This window comes from Populus alba, chromosome 1, assembly GCF_005239225.2.
Source record: "Populus alba chromosome 1, ASM523922v2, whole genome shotgun sequence".
Taxonomy (NCBI): domain Eukaryota; kingdom Viridiplantae; phylum Streptophyta; class Magnoliopsida; order Malpighiales; family Salicaceae; genus Populus; species Populus alba.
Window position 1 is genome coordinate 44518295 of NC_133284.1, and position 23446 is coordinate 44541740.

General features: G+C 27.8%; 1 protein-coding gene across 3 annotated transcripts; it reads left to right on the forward strand.

The window, feature by feature from the left end:
- The first annotated feature begins 12249 nt into the window (after window positions 1-12249).
- On the forward strand, window positions 12250-16602 carry LOC118043417 (cold-responsive protein kinase 1). Of its 3 annotated transcripts, XM_035051386.2 has the most exons (7): window positions 12250-12430; window positions 13339-13462; window positions 13774-13889; window positions 14001-14211; window positions 14282-14519; window positions 15089-15239; window positions 16049-16602. In XM_035051386.2, the coding sequence occupies exons 2-7, from the start codon at window positions 13390-13392 to the stop codon at window positions 16439-16441; spliced, it is 1182 nt and encodes a 393-aa protein (XP_034907277.1). In that variant the 5' UTR covers window positions 12250-12430; window positions 13339-13389; the 3' UTR covers window positions 16442-16602. The 3 variants fall into 3 exon arrangements, with proteins under 3 accessions (XP_034907277.1, XP_073267582.1, XP_034907278.1); XM_073411481.1 differs by lacking the exon at window positions 12250-12430 and having other exon boundaries at window positions 13181-13462; XM_035051387.2 differs by lacking the exon at window positions 12250-12430 and having other exon boundaries at window positions 13356-13889.
- The last annotated feature ends 6844 nt before the right edge of the window (window positions 16603-23446 follow it).

Below are 23446 nucleotides of genomic sequence, written 5' to 3' on the forward strand. Positions count from 1 at the left end.
TAATAAATGAAAAACACTTTTCATCTACTGTAGATGAACAATTTTTTTTCCTTCATTTTTTATTTATTTTTTAATGTTAATTAATTGAAAGCATTTAGCACTGAGAACCCTAACCTTAAGTATGATTATTTTAAAAAACCAAAAAGATATCAATGTCTAGTTTATAAAGAGAGTAGAACATATGAATTCACAAAACATACACACACACACTATCCATTTGATTTTTTCCCTGTAATCTAAGAAAACTACAGTTCTTTCGTGATTCCGGTAGAAGATAGTATTTTTCCTATAAATGTTAAAAAATATATATTATTTTGAAAATAAATCAGTTTCATGACTAGTCAGCATTAAACTATCAAGCAAACGAATGAACTTTTTCGGAAACAGTAACATTGTAAAGACTTGCACGTAACTAGCATTTTGTGTTGTTAGGGGTCAAATTTGGTTGTCATTTCTTCAACTAGCTATTGAAATTCAACTAAACCAAGTCTTGCTCCATTCAGTGGTTACTATTCAAGAATATGATGTAAGTGCCAATGAAAATAAATTAACTAAATTTTTTTCTTTTTTTAAAAAAGAAAGAAAGAAAAAGAACGTGAAAATAATGTTCACCTAGTCACATTGTACCGTGGAGAACAGTATTTTCACCTTCTTATCAGTTGAAAAAAATATGAAAACTAATACGCTAATAATTGAAGGTAGAATTTTCCTTGTGATATAATCATTTTTTCATTTTTATATTGATTGAGGACATGATGGGTATCTTATGTTCTGAAAGCATAATAAATTTACATCACTACCCTTATAAATAAATTGTTAAGTTACGATTCAGGGTTACTTTTGTATTTTCATATAAAATGTGCATACATATGGGTTGGTGGGAGTATTTTAGTCTTTTAATAAATCAAAAGTATTTTTAAAAACATGTTATGCAAGCGTCAATCTCTCCACCATTTTCAGACAGCACCTACAACTCATTTCACTAGCCAAAGTTTTTGTTTAAGGGTGATGTCCGGTTTGTCTAGGCATTTCATCAATGACCTGGCGGCACGTGCACATAGAAGATCTCAAGTTTGGCGCCAACAACCATTCCTGGTTTGTCTTCTTTCTTTTCTATTTCTTCCTTGGTGTTTGCGCTGCTCTGTAATTTTTCAAATCAGCCACTAAATTTCTCTTTCCTTTTTATTTAGTCATTGTTTTTTAATTATTATTTATTTTATTTAAAATAATTTATAAAGTTTAAATTTTATTTCGATTTCATCATCATTCAATTTATTGCATTGTCAAATTTAGTCTTCATTCTTTTAATTGTTATTTATAAAATCTAAGATAATTTTTAGAATTGATTTTCTTTTTAATTTTACTCTTCATTATTTTTTTCCTATTAGATTTCATCCTTATTATTTTGATTGTTGTTTTTTCTCATTTGCCAAAATTTTTTAGATTGATATTTTTTTAACCTGATTTCATCATTCAACATTTAATTGATTTGGATTTGAGCTTCTTGATTAAGCATGTATTTAGGATTTCACCCGGGATTGCTTTGCCTTTTTTTTTTTTTATCATCTGTTTAAATTTATATTTTTTCAGTTTTAATCATTCAATATTTATTTAATTGGAGGTTGGACTCTATTTTTTATCCAACTTTCTGCATCCTTTGCTTTTATTTTTTTATTGGATTACCCCAGATTTTTTTTATTTATTATTCTTTGTTAAATTTATTTATTTTTAAATAAATTTTATTTTTAAACTAAATAGAATTAATTTGAATATAGGTAAATGTTCACTGTCCCGAAGTGTTGCTCTCGCGATCTTTGGGACTTTTTTTCAATGTCGTCAAGTAGTCTTTTTATAGTGGGGTTGAATTTTCTCAACAACCTCTTAAAGTGGTGGTTGATATCTATAATAGAATAATAGGGAGTCTCTAATAATTTTTTTCTTCTTCTCATTTCGGGTACGATATCTGCGTCTTATTTGATTTAATTAATTGTAATCAAATGTTTTTTTTTATTTGTCTATTACCCATACCTACAATTTAAATCATTATATTACTCAATTTATCCGGTTAAATCAATAAATTGGGGGTAAAATTTTTCAGCCTGCTGTAAAAATAATACTTTTAACTAAGCATCTCTTTTGTATGGTAAAAAACATTAATTGGCCAGCGTGGGGTCACCTATCTCTATCTACCGTAGCTACAGCTAGATTCGGCTACAGGGACTAAAATCAATGTCTAGATCCTGAGCAATTATTGCACTTCAGCTCTTGGTCTTGGCTAGTGGTGGAAGAGACTTGTTTCTTTCCATTCCACTAGAGTTCAAATCTTCATGTGCACGCCTGTCATCCCCGTGGTACCTTACATGCTCACTGAGTTTGCAGGATGTTCAGTGGGCTGTGGGATTAGTCGTGGTGCGTGCAAGCTGGCCCGGACACCTACATAAATAAAATAAAAAAGATTATTGCATGAAAAGTACTGCTAGAAAGAAAAAAAGAAAAAAGAAAAAAAAGGTGACCAAGAAATATTAAAAAAAGGCCTGCAACATAGTTCAAAGGTACCTAACCCAATTCCACGAGGTATTGCTAAATTAACAAAGCAAAGATATTCCTTAGTTTGTCAACTCCACAGATATCGACTCTACTACTAGCTACTTTAATCTTTCTCCTCTCTCAGCTTATAAATAGCCAGCAATATTCCACCTATGCTACACATCCCCCCTCTGCTACAGATATATAGCCTATATTTAATTCTTTTTGTAGCATATTTTACATAAATGGCTCGTTTAAGCACAGTCCCAATCATCTTCTTTCTCATTTTGATTTGTCACGCAGAGTCTTTTGAAGCCAGAAAGTTCTTGAGCTTGGAGAAGAAAGAAAACCTTTTTTTATTATTATTAATATAGATGTCCGGACTAGTTTGCACATATCTTAATTAATTTCATAGGCCCTGAAGTTAACGACTATGTAAACCTTCAGTGGTCATCATGTTAGCAACCAGAAAGCTTGAACCTGAGATCACAGGGCCACCAATAGTCAACTGGTGAAGTGTTAATTTAATATGGTATGTAGTTAATTAGTTGGTTACACGTGGTATTATTATATTCATGTAAATATATATTTATTAATAATAAATGCTTAATTTATCTTTAATATTCATATAATATTAGATTAATAAATCTAGAATAAAGATAAAGTTCATGAGATAAAAATACTTTGTAAAACAAATTATAAAGTTGTTATAATTATAAAATTTCTATTGCACCAAAACATTGTTCCTAAAATGTTTTTAGTTTATGCTCTCTTAAATACTAGACATTCATTAGAGCCATAAAGATTGATATATATTATGTTCTTTCTTTTATAAAAGGAAGCATTTGTTCTTATAAGCTGAGATATAAAAGATACCTATAACTAATATGTAGGTGCTTGTCATAAGATATGTACACCAAATTGATCTGTATGAGAATTTCATATGGAGAAATCACTTATATTTATGAAAAGACTCACATGACGATTGAATAAGTGATCCTTAAACTTGAGATCATTAAGTCATCTTATATAGAGAAATATTATATTTTGATCATGTTATATGTTATCTTAATTGAGATAACAAAATGACAAACATTGAGTATAACATGAACTATATGAAGGTACTTGAGTGATCAAGAAAGTATTCATCACCCTATGTGAATTAGGGAAAATGTTCTGTTTATTCTCAAATAGTATTGACTAAGAAATCTTTGGTCACTGTAAAATGATATTTGAAAAGAGTTTCAAATTTTATTTAAATGATCAATGACTATTCTGCAGATAATAAACATGATTATCTAAGAGAACAAGACTCCGATGTTGATTCAATGACTATTCTGCAGATAATAAACATGATTATTTAAATGATCAATGACTATTCTGCAGATAAAAATTTAAAGTACTAAAATGATACGATTATAGATAATTTCTCTTAAAAAAATTATTGGAGTTGATTCAACCCAGTAACTAGGTAACAAATTAATCCCCTAATTTGCAGCTAAGAGAACAAGACTCCGATGTTATGGATATTGTTTTCGGTATTACAAAAATAGCATATTATGAATGTAAATATTGATATAAATTTTTGTTTGTAAAATTGTTAAATCTGGTAGTATGTGTTTTTTACATAAAATAACATGTCTTTTTAAAAAGAAAATTTTAAATTAAAACTTATCTTAATATTAAAAAAAATATTTGAATAAATAAATAAATAATTGATTAATATTTTTAATATAAAATATCAAAAAATAAAAAACCGAAGAAAAATCATATAAAAAACTAATTAAGTAGTTATTTTATCTACATTAAATGTTCATGAGGGAAAAAAAAAAGAAAAGAAGAAGAAGCATGTTTCATATATAATTATTAAAAAGTAATCATTAATATTCTGACAAAAAAATATAATATTATTTGAAAGCTATGCCATAATCGAATAATTATTTAAATATTATTTGAATAAATTTATTTAAATTCAGTCCTATAGTAAAATGTAAAAAAAAAATAAAAAAAATAGGGTCATTTAGAAGAAGAAAAAAAAGCCAATCATGACTGTGTATTAGCCCACGTGTACCCAAAACTATAAAGCCAAGGCATTCTTGGGTCTGGAATGCCAGACTTGCACGCTTAAGTTTTTTTTGCTGTCATCTGCAGGTGTTTAGTCCCAAAAATCCAACTTCAATCTTATTGATGCAAAACATGAAAATACAATTATATGGACATTTAAAAATCCCATTACTAATTACAAAAATATATTTTAATTAGATAAAAAAATTAAAATCAAACCAAATTAAAAAACATTGAGCTTCAACTACCTTGTCGGTCATCATTGAAGGCAAAAACTATCTTCATTGATTTATCCTCTTAAAAAAAATTCAAAAGACATCAAAAATAGCAATTATTGGTGGCTAGAATTTGATTGTCGAGAACTTTTTCTCTGTTTTTTTTACTACTTTCTCTCCCTTTTCTGGACATCTAAAAACTGAAATGAAAATCTCAAAGAAAAGGGACTAAAAATAAAAAATAAAAAATAAAATCAAAACTCTAGAACCAAAATTGAATATTTTCTTGGCATTTAAGCAACAAAAGCGTGAAAAGGTTTAGTTTTTTTAAATATCAATTTTGATCTTTAATCTTTCAATTTTAGTTTTAATAACATCATAAAATTAAATTTAGTAAAATTGGTCTCTAATTCAACAACATAATTTTTAACAAAATGTCAAACATGCGAAAATATGAAAATTAAAGTAACTAACAACAAATAAAACATGTCAATAAAACTTATAAAAATATAATTAAAAAGAAATAAAGTTCAACGATCAAAATAAAAAGTTATGTTAATTCATAAAATATCTTAATAATTTATATTTTTATAAATGAGAACAAAAAGTCTACTAGTTATGTACTTGTGTTACGTCACAAAGTTTTTTTTGCGTTAAAAATAATATCTAGATAGTGCATGTATATTTTTTTTTGAAAAAAAAAAATTATAATTCAAATCATAAACGGATTGAATTAAATAAATCATTTTTATTTTAATCAAATGATAAAAAATAAACAATGACAAAAAGGGCATTCGCCGATAGGACTTTCCCCTTGGATGCATGTCCGCCTATCTTCACCCCAGACCCCACCTTTTCCTCATTCTCTCATGGGGGTTTTTCCGATTTGATATTAGGATTTCCTTTGGATTAAACTCGCAATTCAGCCGGGGAAGAAGGGTATTCGCCGGCAGCTTTCGAGAAGGAATAAGCGGTCGTCAGGCCTCCGCTGTCATGTGCCTCCTAAAGAAAAAAGGGTTTCTATCTCCACTCATGATATGTTTAATTTATCAAAAACTCTCTCTTCTACATTCAGGGCAAGAATCCATCTGAGCTTATGCAAGAAAGTCTATAATCATAATAATAATTACTTGGCTGGTCGAGACTGAACTGATCTGTGGATTTAGCTTACAATGTTTCAGATATACCGACAGTAGATGAGACACATCCTTCTGGAAAAAAAAGGGATTCATTGGATCGGTCTTCCTCCTCCTCCTCCTCCTCCTTCTGAATTACCTCTGTGCAGTTTGGTAAATCTTTTGAAAATGTAATTGGCATCCGGGAATAGAATTGTCTTCGCAAGCTGGGACCTGTGAGACTGATTTCATGACAGAAATTCAAAGTTGATATATATCAAATCAAGAAACACAACTGGTCAAGAACATAATTAGTAATTTCTGAGAACACTTATCAAGACGAATAGTTGATCAATCATGAAAAGACTGGCATGTCGTGGAATTCCTCAACTAGCCCGAACAAGGAAAGATAGAACCTCTCTCCTTCGTTCTCACATGTCATTATAGTGCGAAACCCATCATTACGAAGACAATGTTAGCCGGATAATATTGGCTGTTATTGGGACTTTTTCAACAAAAACAGAGGTACAGATGAAGTTGCCATCAGGTCCCATCCATGGTGGTGCCAGAAGAACTACATAACATATGGCCATCTTGCCCCAAATAAAATATTTTATTACCTATTTGTTCGCTGAAAAGGAAGTTTTATTTGAAAAATAAATTTTAGAAAAAATAAATTTTAAAAATGTGAATTTCAAGAATTTTTTTTTTTGATATTTGGTAGTGTAATGAAAAATAAATTGAAAAAAATATTTTCTAGTATTTAAAAAATAAGCTGGAAAATAACTTATTAATATTTTATTTTTCTCAAGTTTATTGAAATAATAAGGAACAAATCTTACAAATTAAAAGGTTGAATGAGAATGAAATTGAAAAACAAATATAATTTCATAAATTATCTCAAATAAAATAAATAATAATCAAAATAATAGAGATCAAATCTAAAAAATTAAAAAAAAAATGAAAGATGAAGAAATTAAAGTAATAATAATCAAGATTTCATAAATTATTTGAAATAAAATAAGTAATAATCAAAAGAATAAGGACTAAATTTGATAGATAAAAAATTTCAATAAAAAAAATGATAAAGAAAAAGCAAATAGCAATTATAAAAATAAGGACCAAAGTTAATATAAAAATAAAATTTTAAGAGATGAAATTGAAAAATAAATATTCAAAACAAAATATATATAGCAATCAAAAGTTTGAAGATCAAATTTGATATAATAAGCAAATAATGACATTTCTAAATTTTTCACAACTTCCAGAAAGTGTTTTCCCCCCAAATTTTTCAGGAAAACACTTTCCTGAAAACCAAGTGAAATTTTCCTTTTACTGGAAAGTATTTTTCATTGATCAACTTTTCTAATGTCAAACAAACACAAGAAAGTTTGGAAAGTGATTTCCTGGAAATCACTTTTCGGAAAACAAACACAGATAAAGGGAAAATACTTTCTTGAAAACCAAGCCAAATTTTTCTTTGATTGAAATTGACCGGAAAATGTTTTCTGTTGACCGGAAAGTATTTTCTGTTGGTCAACTTTTCTAATGACAAACAAACACAAGAAAGTTTGAAAAATGGTTTTCCAGAAACTATTTTCCGAATAAGACTTCAAATACCTTTTGTTCAGGAATCTTGCTTATTTTATTATGTTATTTTTTATGGTTTTACACCTTTTGACAAACACTTTTAACATCAATATATATATGTAAAAATAATTCTTAGTTAAAAGACCAGCTGAGGTGTTCACGCTTCGTCATAGAGTTAGATTTTATATATATATAAAATAATGTTCATGTTTTGAAATGGAGTAAAAAAGCATATAAAAATCATGATAAACTTGTAATTATGTTAATTAAGACCGAGGTAACTTATAATATCCTATCAAACTTGAAACCTAAATCATTTGAGTGGAATAACTCAATCAAAAAATTATAAAGTCTTTTTTCTTCCTAAAAAAAAAACCTGAGTTATTGAATCTGAAGTATCCAATCTGGAGAAAATATAAAATTTAATTTTCAATCAATCATATTTTGAATGATAAAAATTAAAAAGAAAATCTTAACTAAACATTTTTTTTAAATAGCAATTAAAAGAATGTATTTCAAAATTAAAAATATAAAACAAATTTTATATTTAATTGAAGGGTATAATTAAAAAAATAGTAAAAGAATAATGTTTTTCTTAAAAAAAAAATGAAGCTCAAAATTAATATAAAAAATAAAAAACAATGTTGTAATTAAATGGTGGAATTAAAAAGAATAATAGCTTTTACAAAATAGCTAAGAAAAAAAATTAAAAATAAAAACAATAAGGATTAAATTGGAAAACATGATACCATTAAATTGAATGATGAAATTGAAAACTAGTAAAATTTTTATAAAAGAATTAAGGAAAAAATTATAAATCCAAAGAATGAGGACCACATTGGAGAATATGATATATGGTAAATTGGGATTCAATGATGAAATAGAAAATAAATAAAAACTTCTACAAAAAAGTTAAGACCAAAAATAAAAAATTAAAAAAATAGAGACCATAGTTGAAATATCAACAACTAAAAGTGATAAGCTGTAATTTTCAAGGGAGGATAAAGAGAAGAAAAAAAAATGTCAACTGGCAACAAACCGGACTATCACCGGAGACATGCACCACACCAACAAGAATAAGACACAACAATGCTTTCAAATATTTGATGAAAGGGTATTTTTTTTATGTTTGGAAGTGTTGTATGCACTGTTAGAAGGGCGTAAGAACCTCTCATGCCAATGTCCTATTTGTTTTTAGCTAAATTTAAAAGTGCATCTAAGTTGACTTTCTAATCATAAAAAAATCATTGTAAAAAAACAAAAACACCTATTGACCTTAGGCTTAAGATTTTTTTTTGAGAGTATTTTTATTATTTTTACTCTGTATTTTAATTATTTATTATTTTTTATATTTGATCAAATATTAAATAACCTCTTAGCTTAAATTATAATAACAAAAAAAATTATTGTTAAAATACAAAAATACCCATTAACACCAGGTTAAATTTTTTGCTTTCAATCAAAATAAAAAAAAATATTTATTTATTCTCGATCAATTTAAAATAAGTCATGTCAAAAAATTTCAATACCCTTAAAGTATAAAGGTTTTTGGATGGATATATAGATAAAAAATATGATTACATGAATAATAATGAATTTAGAACTACAGTAACTTTACAAGTCCAATAGGATAATTTTTTTTTATTCTAGATTAACTTTTAAATATTTTCCTCCGTGAATTAAAAACAAAGACTTTAAAATAAAAGGATTTATAAAAACTGTAAAATAACCTGATGATGATAAACTTTAGTGGAGCCTTGAATAAGATTTCTATTCACAATCATACGTTATATATATATGAACACTTGGACTCCTACCTGATGATGATAAACTACAGTGATTTTTTATGATTTCATTTTTTATTTTATTTAAAAATTTATTGAATTTTACTTTATTTTTTGTTTTCTAATAATTTAATTTAACATTTATATAAAACTTTTATCGATACACATTCAATACAAGTGTCAAGAATACTTATAAAAGCAAGTGCCACTTCAAGAAATGTTATTGCCTTTTTAAACTATATATAATATTGATTTAGCTGTTAAGATATTATTATATTTCTGTAAAAATAAAAATACAAGTTTAATTTCTAGAAAATATATTTGTTAGAAGAAATAGTCATGAATCCTAAATAAAATTAGTATCATCCTTTAAAGGATATCCAAATAAATAAAAAATTTAAGATCTCGCTCTAAGTATATCATGACATTGATTAAGCTTCCAAAAAGAAAAAAATTCTAAAAACTATATATAACATGGATGCTAAAAGTTAACACATAAAATAAAGGCCTCGCTCTAAGCATGCCACGACATTGATAAAGCCCCCCCCCCCAAAAAAAAAAAAAAAAAAAAGAAACAAAATCTACGGCATAGATTTCACGTAGACAATATATCTTATCATATTACATGCTCCAACTCGGAACATTAGGCATTTTTATTATAAGATTTTATCAATAACGAACAACTCAATAGATGAAAAATTTAAAATCCAAACACGAAATTATGAAAATTAAAAGACTTTAATACTTAATTAAAAATAAGTCTTCATATAATTTTTCATATAAGCATACTTAAAAAAAATTATTTTATTTTATAGCATGTTCTTTTTTTTTGGGGGGGCAGAATTTTTATATCTTGTTGTTATTGCAAAGTTTCATATTTTGTTTTTTTTTAAAGAAGAGAAATAGAGCTTTGTTTCTTTTTCTTTTTTTTAAATAGAGACAAAATAATTATTTTCAATTAAAAATAAAATAACTTGTCATTCATATTTAAAAATAAATTTAGTTTGATTATATGATGAAGAAAATATAATCAGTTATAAAAAAATGATAAATCATAATCTAAAATATATTTTTTTAATTTTTTAATTTCTTATATTTAGTAATATATACCTATAACTTACAAGGAACTCTTTGCTCAAATAAAATTTATGGTTAATCAATCCATCTACCTTTATATATTAGGCGTGCTCTCTCATATGTTATTTTAAAACGTTTTTACTCTCATGTGCCCTTTATATTTATATTCTCTCTCACATATGTATTTTTTTTTTAACTTTTGAGACTAAAATAACCCTCAAACTACTAAAATAAGATTTTATTTTTAATACATAAAATATTAGAGCAATTAATTGTGAAAAAAAAATGAAAAAACAAGAAAGTATAAAATTTCAGGAAAATCAGAAAAAAAAGCATAAAAATTGGAACATCCCAAAAAACCCCTATAAAAAAAGGGAAACTAATGAAAACTTTTTAAAATCCATGTTTTACAAAATTTATTGTAGGCATATACATAAAGGCTTTGTTTTTTAATACACAAATTTATTAAGGGCTCCAACGACTTTTAAAATATGTTTAGGAGTGTGGTTATGGTTGTTTTTTAAAGTGATTTTTATTTGAAATTAAATATGCTTTAAAATAATATCTTTTTATTTTTTTAAAAATTATTTTTGACATCAGCGTATTAAAATGATCTTAAAACATAAAAAAATATTAATTTAAAGCAAAGTAAAATATAAAAAAATTTAAATATTTTTACAAATAATTTTAAAATACAAAAACAATCATATCCTTAATATGAATATTAATAGAGGTTTTACAAATCCATTGATTTTGAATAGTTCAGTTTTATTACATGCGGGGATTACATAGGCACAAGTAGGAAATTTATGCAACCTTTTGACTGGGGAAGTCTTTTGTAATATTAATATAGAGATTGTCAAAAAGGTATAACCCGTTTTGTCTAAAGGAGTCAATGATAATATAAGAGTATAATGAAGGATCCTTTGTCAAACAGTTAAACAATAAAAATATTTAGCAGTATAGTTGTAGTTATTTTATAAGAGTATAATGAAGGATCCTTTGTCAAACAGTTAAATAATAAAAATATTTAGCAGTATAGTTGTAGTTATTTTTTAAAGTAATTTTTATTTGAAAATATATTAAAATAATATCTTTTATTTTTTAAAAAATTATTTTTGACATTATCGTATTAAAATAATATAAAAACATAAATAAAATATTAATTCAAAATAAAGTAAAAAATAAAAAAAATTAAATATTTTTAAAAATACTTTTAAAATATAAAAACAATAGCATTTCAAATACATTTATTTTAAATAGTTCAGTTTTATTACATGCGGGGATTACATAGGCACAAGTAAAAAATTTATGCAACCCTTTGACTGGGGAAGTCTTTAGTAATATCAATAGAGCTTGTCAAAAGGTATAAAGTATAAACCGTTTTGTCTAAAGGAGTCAATGATAATATAAGACTATAATGAAGGATCCTTGTAAACATATTTTTTGTCAAACAATAGAGTTTCTGCAGAATAATTTCCAATATGTATTCTTCTCTAAAACAAAGTATATATATATATATAACAACTTGCCAATTATACCATTAAACAACATCCTGAAACAGCCATATTAGCCAGCGGATTGAATAAATAAAAATTGTATAATCTTGTCATCGAGCTACTCTTGATGAAATGATGATTAACTTTAATATATTTAATGCGATCTTGAATAAGATTTTTGTACAATTTTGATGGCTGTCTTATTACCACAGTGGAGATTTATAAGTTTATATAAAAAATATTTTTAAAAGTAACAATTATGATAATATTAAAATTATTTTACAAAGTATTTTTTATTTTAAACGAAAAAAAAAACAAAAAATGGTTTTATGCATGCCGCAAACGAAAGGGAATTGCTTTGATAGTACGGCACCATCTCCATTCGGTCACCGTCCTAGTGGAAGACTGTGCAAAGACCTAAAGGGCTGTTTCTGCCAGCGCACGGGATTTCTATGAGACTCTTCTCCTCTCCCTCTGCTTTGTTTTTTTGGCCTGGATAACAACTTGCTTTGATCTCGACATTTCTGCTTCTGTCGTCTGTCAATACCAACCAAATCAAGGTAAGCTAGCTAAATTAATCTGCTCTTCTTTTTGTTTGCAAATAAACTTTTGCATGTAAACAGTAGAAAGCAAATATGGGTGTACCTCCTTAGTTCTTTTGCTGAATGGAGAAATAAAGAAAATTCAACTTACCAAGTCAAAAGCTTTTATTATGAAGAACTGCTTAAACAACAAAGCTTGAATCTTTATCTTTTTTTTTTTTTAATGTCGTGATTTTTATGCATTCAAAGGAACAAGGAAGGTTCTTGTTGTATATCAAGGCTTAAATTGTGCAAAATCCTTGTATAAGTTTAATTAATGACTTCTGAGCTTCTTTGTTGTAATCCCATTATGGAGCCATCTGCTTCAGCTCAATGAAAATCGCTCCTTTTTTTTTTTTTCCTGTAATTTTTGTTTTTACGGAAGTGGGTTTTATTTAGTGATGAAGAATCTCTTAGAATTTGTTGCCTACATTAATGAGAAGTTTTATCGCTAGTTATTGAGATATTGTGTTCGTTTGGATGCTTATTTGGTTTCTGGGTTCAATTCTCGGTTTGCTAACTACTTTTTATATGGTCCAATTTAATACCTTCAGAATATTACTCCGATAGTTACTTGAAGAAGTTTTCAAATTCGCAGTAGGAATTCTGACTAACATATTGATTAAAAGGGGAAAATCTTTTTTTTTTTTTTTTTTTTTTTTTTTTTTTTGCGTTATCCATATGCATGTGCCTAGCATATTGATTAAGATGGGGGAAATTAAAAAAAAAAAAAAAAAAAGAACCTTTGTAATGCGATTATTGTTGCCATCATCATTTGACTGACAAATTCCTTTATACCTTTTCCCTTTCGAAGTGTCTGGTTAAGCAAGAATACGCTTACGGGAAAGGAATTGCATAATGACATGATTTATGGCTTATTTTTGCAGGGCTGGGAATTGATTTTGGTGGAGGCATTCATTCGTCTAAGCAATCTGGTGATGAGTTGTTTATTTTCATTTTGCAAAGGGAAGGGAGTTTCAAAAGCTAGACAAACTCTAGAAGCTGATGATGGTATGCAACTCAAGGGTTAAAAATTTATTAGCTGACACTCTATTATTTAGTTTGAGAATTTTCTGAATCGATTTCTCACAGACCTACTTATCGAGCAAAAGTTTCTGATATGAAATAGCAGCTGTCACATAAGCTGCCCACAGCATGATTCTCTGACTTGCTTTCCCTTCGTTTTTTTCCCTATCCTTTTCTTCTATGGAAAAATGGGCACATTCCCTCTCACACGCATGCACTTCATGATCATTGTAAAACTTTTTCTCCCATTTGTTTTACATGTGTGCAAAAGCTTACAATGGATTTATATGGTACAGAGGTTTCGGAGTCACAGAACATTTGCTGTTACACTCATAGGGAATTGCAAAGGGCAACTGACAACTTTAATTCAGCCAATAAAGTTGGAGAGGGAGGTTTCGGTTCTGTCTACAAGGTGATTTTACATGCTTATGTCTTTATGAAAAATCTTGAAGGGATTTCGAGGGTTTTAATTTGCTACTATTAAACTTATCCTTTATCTGAATTCCAGTAATTTAATGGACAGGGAATACTTAAAGATGGCACCGTGGCTGCCATAAAGGTGCTGTCAGCTGAATCAAGGCAAGGTTTACGGGAGTTCTTAACAGAAATAAAAGTGATAGCAGATATAGAGCACAATAACCTGGTTAAATTGTATGGTTATTGTGCAGATGGAAACCATAGAATTTTGGTCTATGGCTACCTTGAGAATAACAGCCTTGCACAAACACTTCTCGGTAAGCACATCAGTCATCCATGGTTTTTGTTTTCAAACAGCTCAGGTTATATTTTCCCTTTATCCTTAAGGTGGAGGCCATAGCAGTATCAAATTCAGTTGGTCTACAAGGCGCAAAATATGCGTTGGAGTTGCACGAGGGCTTGCATTCCTTCATGAGGAAGTCCAGCCACATATTGTTCATAGGGATATTAAAGCAAGTAACATTCTCCTTGATAGTGAGCTCGAGCCCAAAATATCAGACTTTGGTCTTGCAAAACTTTTCCCATCCCACCTGACTCATATAAGCACACAAGTTGCTGGAACTACGTAAGTTCATAAACCTGTTATATTTGCTTCTCACAGGTATTGTTGTTCAATGCATTGTAAAATGAAATGCATCTCCTGTTGCTTTTTTATGATCTCTAGCAGTTTGTTTTGCTAGCGTCTAGCCTAATTGCTGCATAGTGTTCTGGATAGGTTGATTTGATTGAATGATGTTCCTATCTAGTACCTCTAGTACCTTAAACATGTCATACTATTGCATCTTATCTCATAATATTTCCCTTGTTATATCTCTGTGGGGTGGGTGGGATCATTTAACATTGGTTCATACCTTCTTTCAAAATCTGGGTTCACACACTGTTACCATACTTGATTTTTTATGATTTCTAATTTGTTGGAATAATCTCTATGCAGGAATTAAATTGTGACTTGAAAGCTACTGTGGAGCCAGCCAAAATATGTATTATGCTTATTAGAAAGTGAAAATACAAGTCTTCGATGATATGCCATAATGCTTATAGGCATTGATAAACTGTGATTTTCTTTTTGCGTATTTTACTGAATTGTCATGTTGACACATTAAACAATTTACTGTTCTTGATTCACATGTGCAGAGGATATCTGGCTCCAGAATATGCAATTCGAGGTCAGCTGACAAGGAAAGCTGATATTTACAGTTTCGGTATTCTATTGTTGGAAATTGTTAGTGGGAGGTCCAACACAAATTGGCGGTTGCCCACAGAAGAGCAATGCCTGCTTAAAAGGGTATGGGGCCTTCTGAAACTCACTGCAAATTTGTCTTAATGCTATTAAAGAAAATTCAGATTTTGTTTTTAATAGAGCATGAAAGATGATTCTCTTTAACTAAAAGCAGGGATTCTTTCCTTGAGAGTTCGAAAAACATGTAGACTTGTAAACCAGGTTCTTGATTCCTGCATCTAAAATTTATTTTTGTGATGCTTTATTTTCCTGAAGTGATATTTCTTTGTAGGCTGCATTTGCATCTCTGATATTCTGGGTATAAAATTCAAATCAACCAGGCCATGTTTCCAAACTAGCTGGGAGTGGCTACATTGATTTCCATTTTCTGTTGATTTCATGTTATGAACTAAATCTCATCTTCTGCATTTTTCTTTAGAATAACACTGCAACTGATCTTTGCAGAATAACTTAAAGTATCAGCCAGCAAAACACTCTAGAATAATTGCTCATTCTTGTTCCATGTTGGGTGGATCCATTACCCATTTCAAAGTAGAAACATCACTCCCATCTTCAACCTACAATTCTGCTTCTTGACCTTTGAGCTTTGTGGTATTTTAGGGAGTCAGTATACAGTCAATAGTTCTTATGAAGCACTGGTCTTTCACTTACTGTCATGCTCTAGTTTCATAATCCTTTGTTCCCGATTCCTTATGAAGGTTTAGCGATCCTTTCAGTTAATCAACAGCTTATGAGCATAAACTGTGCAATAATCTTGTTTCATTTTCTCCAATCAAGTCTTAACGGATTTCAAAGTAGTTGTCCTCTGAATTTGTTCACATAGAGATCTTGTCAAGTAAAGATGCAATCTGCAGGTATGGGTATTTTATGAGAAAGGGGAGCTGGTTAACTTGGTGGACACATCGTTGGGAAGGGATTATGATGCTGAAGAGGCTTGCAAGTACCTGAAGATAGGTCTTCTTTGCACCCAGGAAGTGTCAAAGTTGCGTCCCTTGATGTCTAATGTTGTCTCGATGTTAATGGGTGAGATGGATGTGAATGACAAGATATCAAAGCCTGGCTTGCTGTCTGAATTCAGGGGTTTCAAAGGTGACAAAAAGCAGAAAGACAGAGAACAGAATGACAAGTGGGAAACGAAGAAATCATCTCCAAATTCAAGCAAGCTCGAAGGTTCATCTTCTTCATCAAGAATGGCCACTTCATATGCTACCATGACCTTCAACTCAATATATGACCGGAGCAATTAACAGCGATGTCCAAGTTTTGTTTTTGGGAGCAAATGTAAGTGCATACTTTACTTTCAAAAGCAATTTTTAAAACAAGTATTAGACAACTTTACGGTAGCTTCCCTGCGAGTGACAATCTCCTTGTAAATTCTTTTATAGAAAATTCCCCCCTTTTTTTATTCTGTTGAATACTTGAATATAACTTTTTTAAATCTGATTTTTTTTTTCAATCAATGTACTGGGGTCTTCTATTGTTCACATCGCAGGATAATTTTTAGATTCGGTCTGGTAATTGGTCTGGTTCAGGGCTTGGGTTTTGACCGGGTTATTTAGGTCAATTTTTTTAAAATAAATTTAAAACGATATCATTTTAGTAAAAAAAAAAAGGGTTGCAACCGGATTTTTGATTGGGTTTTGCCAAGTCAACCAGGTCGTCAGGTTAACTCACAGGGTCATGCCGGATTTTTTCTTTCTCTGTTTTTTTTCCAACCCAGCCCAATTCCAGCCCTGAATTAGCTGAGTTCCGGGTTGATCTATCGAGCTCGATCGGGTTTCAAAACTATGCTTTATAGTCCTATATCTCTTTACTATAGTAGTTTTCTATTGTGTAAAGCTGGTATGCTGTATGCGTTTGTTATCTTGTAGTTTAAAAATAAATAAATAAAATATTTTTTAATTATAGTTTTTCTTTTAAAAAAATAGATTTAGAACTATGTTATTTTAGTTTATATAAAATTAAGGTTTGAAATGTAATTATGTATAAGATCAATTATAAAATACAAAAGTTATTTAATTAATTATTAATTTTTTTATGGTCGGATAAAGAGTAGAAATTATATTAATACCAATAAAGACTTTGCAAAAAGCTTGCAACAATTAAAAATTAAAATTGCCATCCTATTGATAGTGGCCGACCTCAACTCCACCATGTTACTGTTACTTGGTAGCATCTATCTATATCCATTAAACGAGGGCTTGAATTTTGTTGCGATGATGTGTAAATAAAACCAATAAAACTAAAAGTGATTAGTCTTTCATTATAAATAATGTAATAATTATTTTAAGATAAAATCATTAAATTGGTTAACGAGATAATACAATCTATTTACAAGGTTTATTGATTATCATTCAGTTTTTTAATATTTTTAAGAATAAAGAAATAACTAAATTATCCTTAAAAAATTAAATTATTATCTAGGTTTTTTTTTAATTTTTACTTTTTAAAATAAAATAAAATGACTAAATTATCTTTATCATCAAATTTTTTAAAGTTGGCATCCAATGATATTTTCATCCTGAATTTTTTTAGTTATAATCAAATTGATTAAGAAGTAATTTAATATTTTAATAATAATAAAGTATTATTTATAAACTAAAAGCGGATGATGTATGCAGTGTCTCCCAATTACCAAACGCTAACTTCTACAATGACAAATTAGAATTGTAAACCAAGCTTTTTTAGGTGGTGAGATGCATGTTGATGAAAGACCAACAATATGGCTCCGACAATTCTTTTTTTTTTTCTTTATATTTTCTCTCTCCTTGCCTTGGATTTTGTGTTCGACCTTTCATAAATGTGTATTATCATTTTGTATTTGTATCAATTTCAATCTTTATTTTTTTGATTGTTTTGCTTTTAATGCCTTTTGAAGTTAATTTTATTTTCAATCTCATCCCTTAACATTTGATTTCATTTAATTTTTGTATTCAATTTGGTCCTCATTCTTTTGATTACTATTTTTTTAATCATTTTCTTGATGTATTTTATTTTTTTAATTTCATCCCTCATTATTTACTTCATTTAATTTTTATACTAAATTTGGTCCTCATTTTTTTCATTGCAATTTTTTTTTTAGTTTTTTTATTCTTTTCTTAATTGATTTTTTTTTTTCAATATGATCCCTCAATATGTGGATGATTGAAAATTTTACTTCGTGATTTTCTCATATTTTTCTTCTATGTGGTAATTTTGGTTTCATTACTCGGTCATGAGTTTTGAAAATTAGCCCGATTTGATTTCAGTCTTTTTAGGTCTTTTTAAATTTTTTTTTTTATTTTCATTCTTCGACACTAGATTATTGGGCTTTGAGTTTCATGATTTTCTTTGTTTTTCTTTCTATGGAGTTATTTCAATCTTATGTCTTAGGTCGCGAGTTAGTTGAGTTAACTTAGGTTGACTCAAGTTTTTTTATATTTTTTTAATTTTTTTTTTGTTTTAATTTCACCTTACATCATTTAGTTGTTTGAAAGTTGACATTAATTATCTTATTCAATTGTTTTTGTATCGGATTATCTCGGTCTTATGATTGGACTGTGATTTTGGCATGTTGATTAGATTTGTTTTTTGTCATTCCTTTTTTTTTTTTAGTTTGTCCTTCAATGTTTGATTTGTTTGTAGTTAAGCTTAAAAATTATTTTTATTTTTATCTTTATAAGATTATCTCGTTCTTATTTATTTTTTGCTCTGTTACAAAATAATATTATTGAGAACTTCTAAAAATATTTAGAGGATAATTTTTTATAAAATTCACAAGTATTTAATTTTTTATTAGTCATTGTCGGGTTTTTTATGTTGTTAGTGCTGGAACTTGATTGAGGCTCTAGTACCATTTTGTTAGAAAAGAAAAAAGAAAAAAAGAAGAGTATGTACTAACAAAAATATGGTGGAAACATACTGAGACACAGATTATATAAGAGGGAAAGTACATAACTTATTTATATCATATTACTCCTTTAAGAGAGAAAGTTCAATTGATTTAAACTAAGATTATAATTCTTTCAATACATGTACTTATAATATTGTAGGCATAATTTTAGAGAATTAAAAGATAATGACATCTTTAATAATTATACATGCACCTATAATAATTAAATAACTTCTTTGAATATAGATTTCAAAATTAATTTCAATATTCCCCTAAAATTTTTGAAAATCTCAAAATTAAGCCCAACATTCTTGAAGTTTGGTATGTGTCGAGGATTATCTTATCATGGTTGGGCACCTTTCTAATCTCTTGACAAAAATGTTTATTTTTTTCTTAATATTTTTTTGGCAAGTCAAATTGGTGGCCACTAATTTTTGAATTTTCTGTTTTCATCTTTAGAAGATCTTTATTGGATCTTTATTGTAGTCACTCCATAGTGAAAATAAATTTTTTAATAATTAAACTATTTATTTAATATTTTTTAAAGAATTGGTTTAATAGTTAATAATTAAAAATACAAAGACCTATATATTAATGATAAAAACCTCTAATATATTACATTTGAAAAATTCCATATAATTACTTATAAAACATAGGTAAAAGTTAAAACAACATTTTTAATATCATATCATTTTTTAAGGATGTTGTACATCTAAAAAAAACATACATATGGAAAGAAAGTATCATTATTTTTTTACAACACACACAAATAGTCATTTCAATAAAAAAAAATATCTTATCATTTTTATTTAAAAGTAAAGTTACTTTGATTATATGATATAAATAAAAATAATTAAATATAAACATAATAATATGATAAATATGATATGAATTTTTTTATTTTTTTAATTTTAATTACTTATAATTGAAAACTATAAAAAACTTCAAAGAAAATAAAACTTGATAAAACACTAGGCCTTGTATTTATATATATATAAATAAAATTAAAATATCTTCTTCTAAATTTCTATTAAAATTACAACATTTGTTAATTCCTTTTATTCAAAGAGTCATTTTTTCAAATAAAATTCACATTTAATACAAATGAACAAGGTTTATGATTTGATTAAAAGTTTTATTTAAGGCTTCGTTAACTTTTAACCAGAATATTCACATTTAATTTTTTGAATTATTTTTATTTTAATGAATTTAATTTTTATTGTATGTGAGGAAAATATTCAAAATATAGGCATGGATAAAAATCTTATATTAACTTTTTATTATTTGAGTCCTTTTTCAATATTAGTAGAGCTTGTCAAAAAACATAAATTCTTAAATCTAAAGAATCCAAAGATAATATAAGACAATAACCGGTGGTCCCTTATAATAAAATAACTAAGTTATAATTTTAATAATTTTTTGAATTTTTACATTAATTTTATTACTTTTTGATTTACTAAAATCTTATATAATTTTACTATTTTTTTAATTATACATATGTGAATAGAAATTAAGAATAGAGGCATGAATAGAAAAGTGATGAAATATTTTATGTAAAGGATTCTTTTTAAAATTAGGAACGATTATAAAAATAAAAATAAGATAATATGTGTCATAACCTAATTTTTTACTCTTAATATTTTTCAAAAATAAAAAAGCAAAAAAAATAAAAAAGGTTTTTGATGCATTTCGACTATTCACACGTCCATTTTGAAATTTTTTAACTATTTTTCTTGTTGATATCTTCTCGAGAAATAAAAAAAAATATTTTTAACATATTTGCACTCATTTTCAAAATTTTCAAGGTTTTTTAAGAAATCAAAATTAAAAAAGTATGCTTTCGATGTATTTTTGGCCATTAACGTGTCTGTTTTACAACTCTTGATTACTTATTATTATTATTATTATTATTAAACTGATATTAATGTTGTTTTTTTTTTTAAAAAACAAATTGAGAAAAAAAAGTCAAAATAGAGGGTAAAATTGAACAAAGTGCTAAAGTGAAAAATAAAAAAAATGAGGGACCAAAATAAAATTGAGTTACTTAGGGACTAAGTAACTAAAAAGCAAAGATGATAAAATTTGTGGATTATAAATAGATGAGTGAATTATAGAGAAAGAGAGAGCCATCACATAAAAGAACCTTATCTCTTCTATAAAAAAAATCTCTAACCTTATTTCTTCCACAAAAAACCTTAGCCACCAAGAGATAAAGAGAAAAAGATAATAAGAAAGAGAAAGAAAAGAGAGAACCTAGTCTCTCACACTAAAAACCAATCTACCAAAAAAACCTAGCTTTTATATCTTCCTCTTTCCCTTTTGATCACAAAACCTTAGCTATCATTGAAGAGAAAAATAAAAAATCAAAATAGAGATTGAGCAAGAGAGATAAATAGAGAGAGTGCGCTGGAAATTTAGAGAAAAAAAAAAGAAGCATAGAAGAACAAAAGGAAGAGAGAAATTATCCCTTTCATCTCTCCTCTCTACCAACTTTAGCCACTTACACTTTTCACCTGCCATTATAAGCTCCTCCATGACATCCCTAGCAGCATAACAACCTATGATGGCTATAAATAAAAAAAGAAACTAGAAGAGAAAAAAAAGATAAAAAAAAAATAAAGAAAAAAAAGAGCACGTACAACCAGACTTTTAAATTACTTGATCTCCTCTCATCGATGATGATGGTTTACACCGCTACCACCAAGAGGAAGGTCAGGGAGTGGCGCAACCTGCTAGGTAGGCCATGCGCCTCCCATCTCCACTATAAAGCTAAACTAAGCATTGGAAGCAAGGTTGCCCAATAAAGACAACATCAAGTACAAAAAAGGGGCAAACTTTGAATAACCAAATCTCCTTCCACCACTGACGATGACTTACACCACCACCAATATTAGAAAAAAAAGGAGGGGCATCTCATGGATTAGACTACACTCCTCCTCTTCTTAAGATTTAGATGAACGATATGACATAATCTGAGTCACACTGTCAAATTTTTAACATTGTTTTGCCACTTTCACATACTGTTTGAATCTCTTTTGACACCCCTTATCCACTCCAAAAGTTCTATTCTTAACTTTAAATATTTTTATTATTAATTATTTTGATTTATGGTTGATTTGGATGTTGTATTGTGATGAAATTTTTTAGATTGATCAAATTTTGAGATGGATTACTTATGTGTGGACATTTGAATTTTTTCTGTGTTTTAATTTTCTAACATTGATGTGTTTTGTATATTAAATATACATCATGAATGTGTTTCAAAGTGTTTTCAAGTCTTTTTGGTTTTTATGCATCTAGATCGAATCTTTTATAATTTGCATCTTGCTCATTTTTAATGTTCTTGTTATTTCTTTGTGTTATTTATGCACAATTATTTTTTTTTACATAAAATTATAATATCCACACTCATACATGCATTTGCGTTGAGTTTTAGAATATGTTTATAAAACTCACTAAGGGTTCAATCCATATTAAAAAGCCCTTATAGGTCGACATTCCAAAACACGTTTTAAAAACTTTTTCTTTTTAAATACCACATCAAAAAATACATATTTTATCATTCACTCATATTGTTTGAGATAAATAAACTTGTAACAAGCTATTATCTTAAATGTTAATGAAGAGTAATATATCAGTATCTCTTGTTTTAAAACTTATCATGCTTTCCAAATTTTAAGCTTTTAAATCTAATATTGATTGATGGACATCTAAAGTGTCAATCAAGGATATTAATTTTCCTCAGTAAATCCAAAGTGTTTTGTGTTGTCACTAAGATCTATTCCTCAAAATAGATTAAACCATAATAGTTACTACTTGAATATTTAAGACTAGTGTAAAAAAAAATCTCATTTAGCAAAAATTGCAAGTGAGCCTTGATTTTATAGAGATAAATAAATATGAACAAGTCATTATCCATAAGCCAATGTTTGTGATAAACAAAATGTTTATTAGCGACAACTCGTTAATATTTTTTAGGCTGGGTTCAAATGAGCCCAATAAAGGCCGACCTAATTATTCATTGGCATGCATGAATCACATGTTATGATTTTTTGACAAGGGTAAATAATTGTATTTATATCAATTTTATCAAATAATTACAAAATTTAGACTTAAAGAGATGGCAAATCCCACGTGACTGATTTTATTATATTATAGATAGGCTTGAACCCAACTCATCCACCCAGGATTTAAATCATTATAGTTGATCCAATCATCAACTATGTAGAATAAATAACTAGTAGATTAGGCACACAAATTATTAGAATTAAAAGATAAATAAATAGCAATGCAACTTATCGTAAGTGGAATGTTTTATATAGATAATAATATCTTTTCTTTAACATAACAAATCATTTATCTTAAAATTTTTAAAAACTAG

Coding starts and splice junctions, on each gene's coding strand:
- LOC118043417 (XM_073411481.1), top strand. CDS start 13,315: ATGATTTATGGCTTATTTTTGCAGGGCTGGGAATTGATTTTGGTGGAG. Junction 14,212..14,281: donor CCTTGCACAAACACTTCTCG/GTAAGCACATCA, acceptor TTTATCCTTAAG/GTGGAGGCCATAGCAGTATC. Junction 15,240..16,048: donor AGCAATGCCTGCTTAAAAGG/GTATGGGGCCTT, acceptor TGCAATCTGCAG/GTATGGGTATTTTATGAGAA.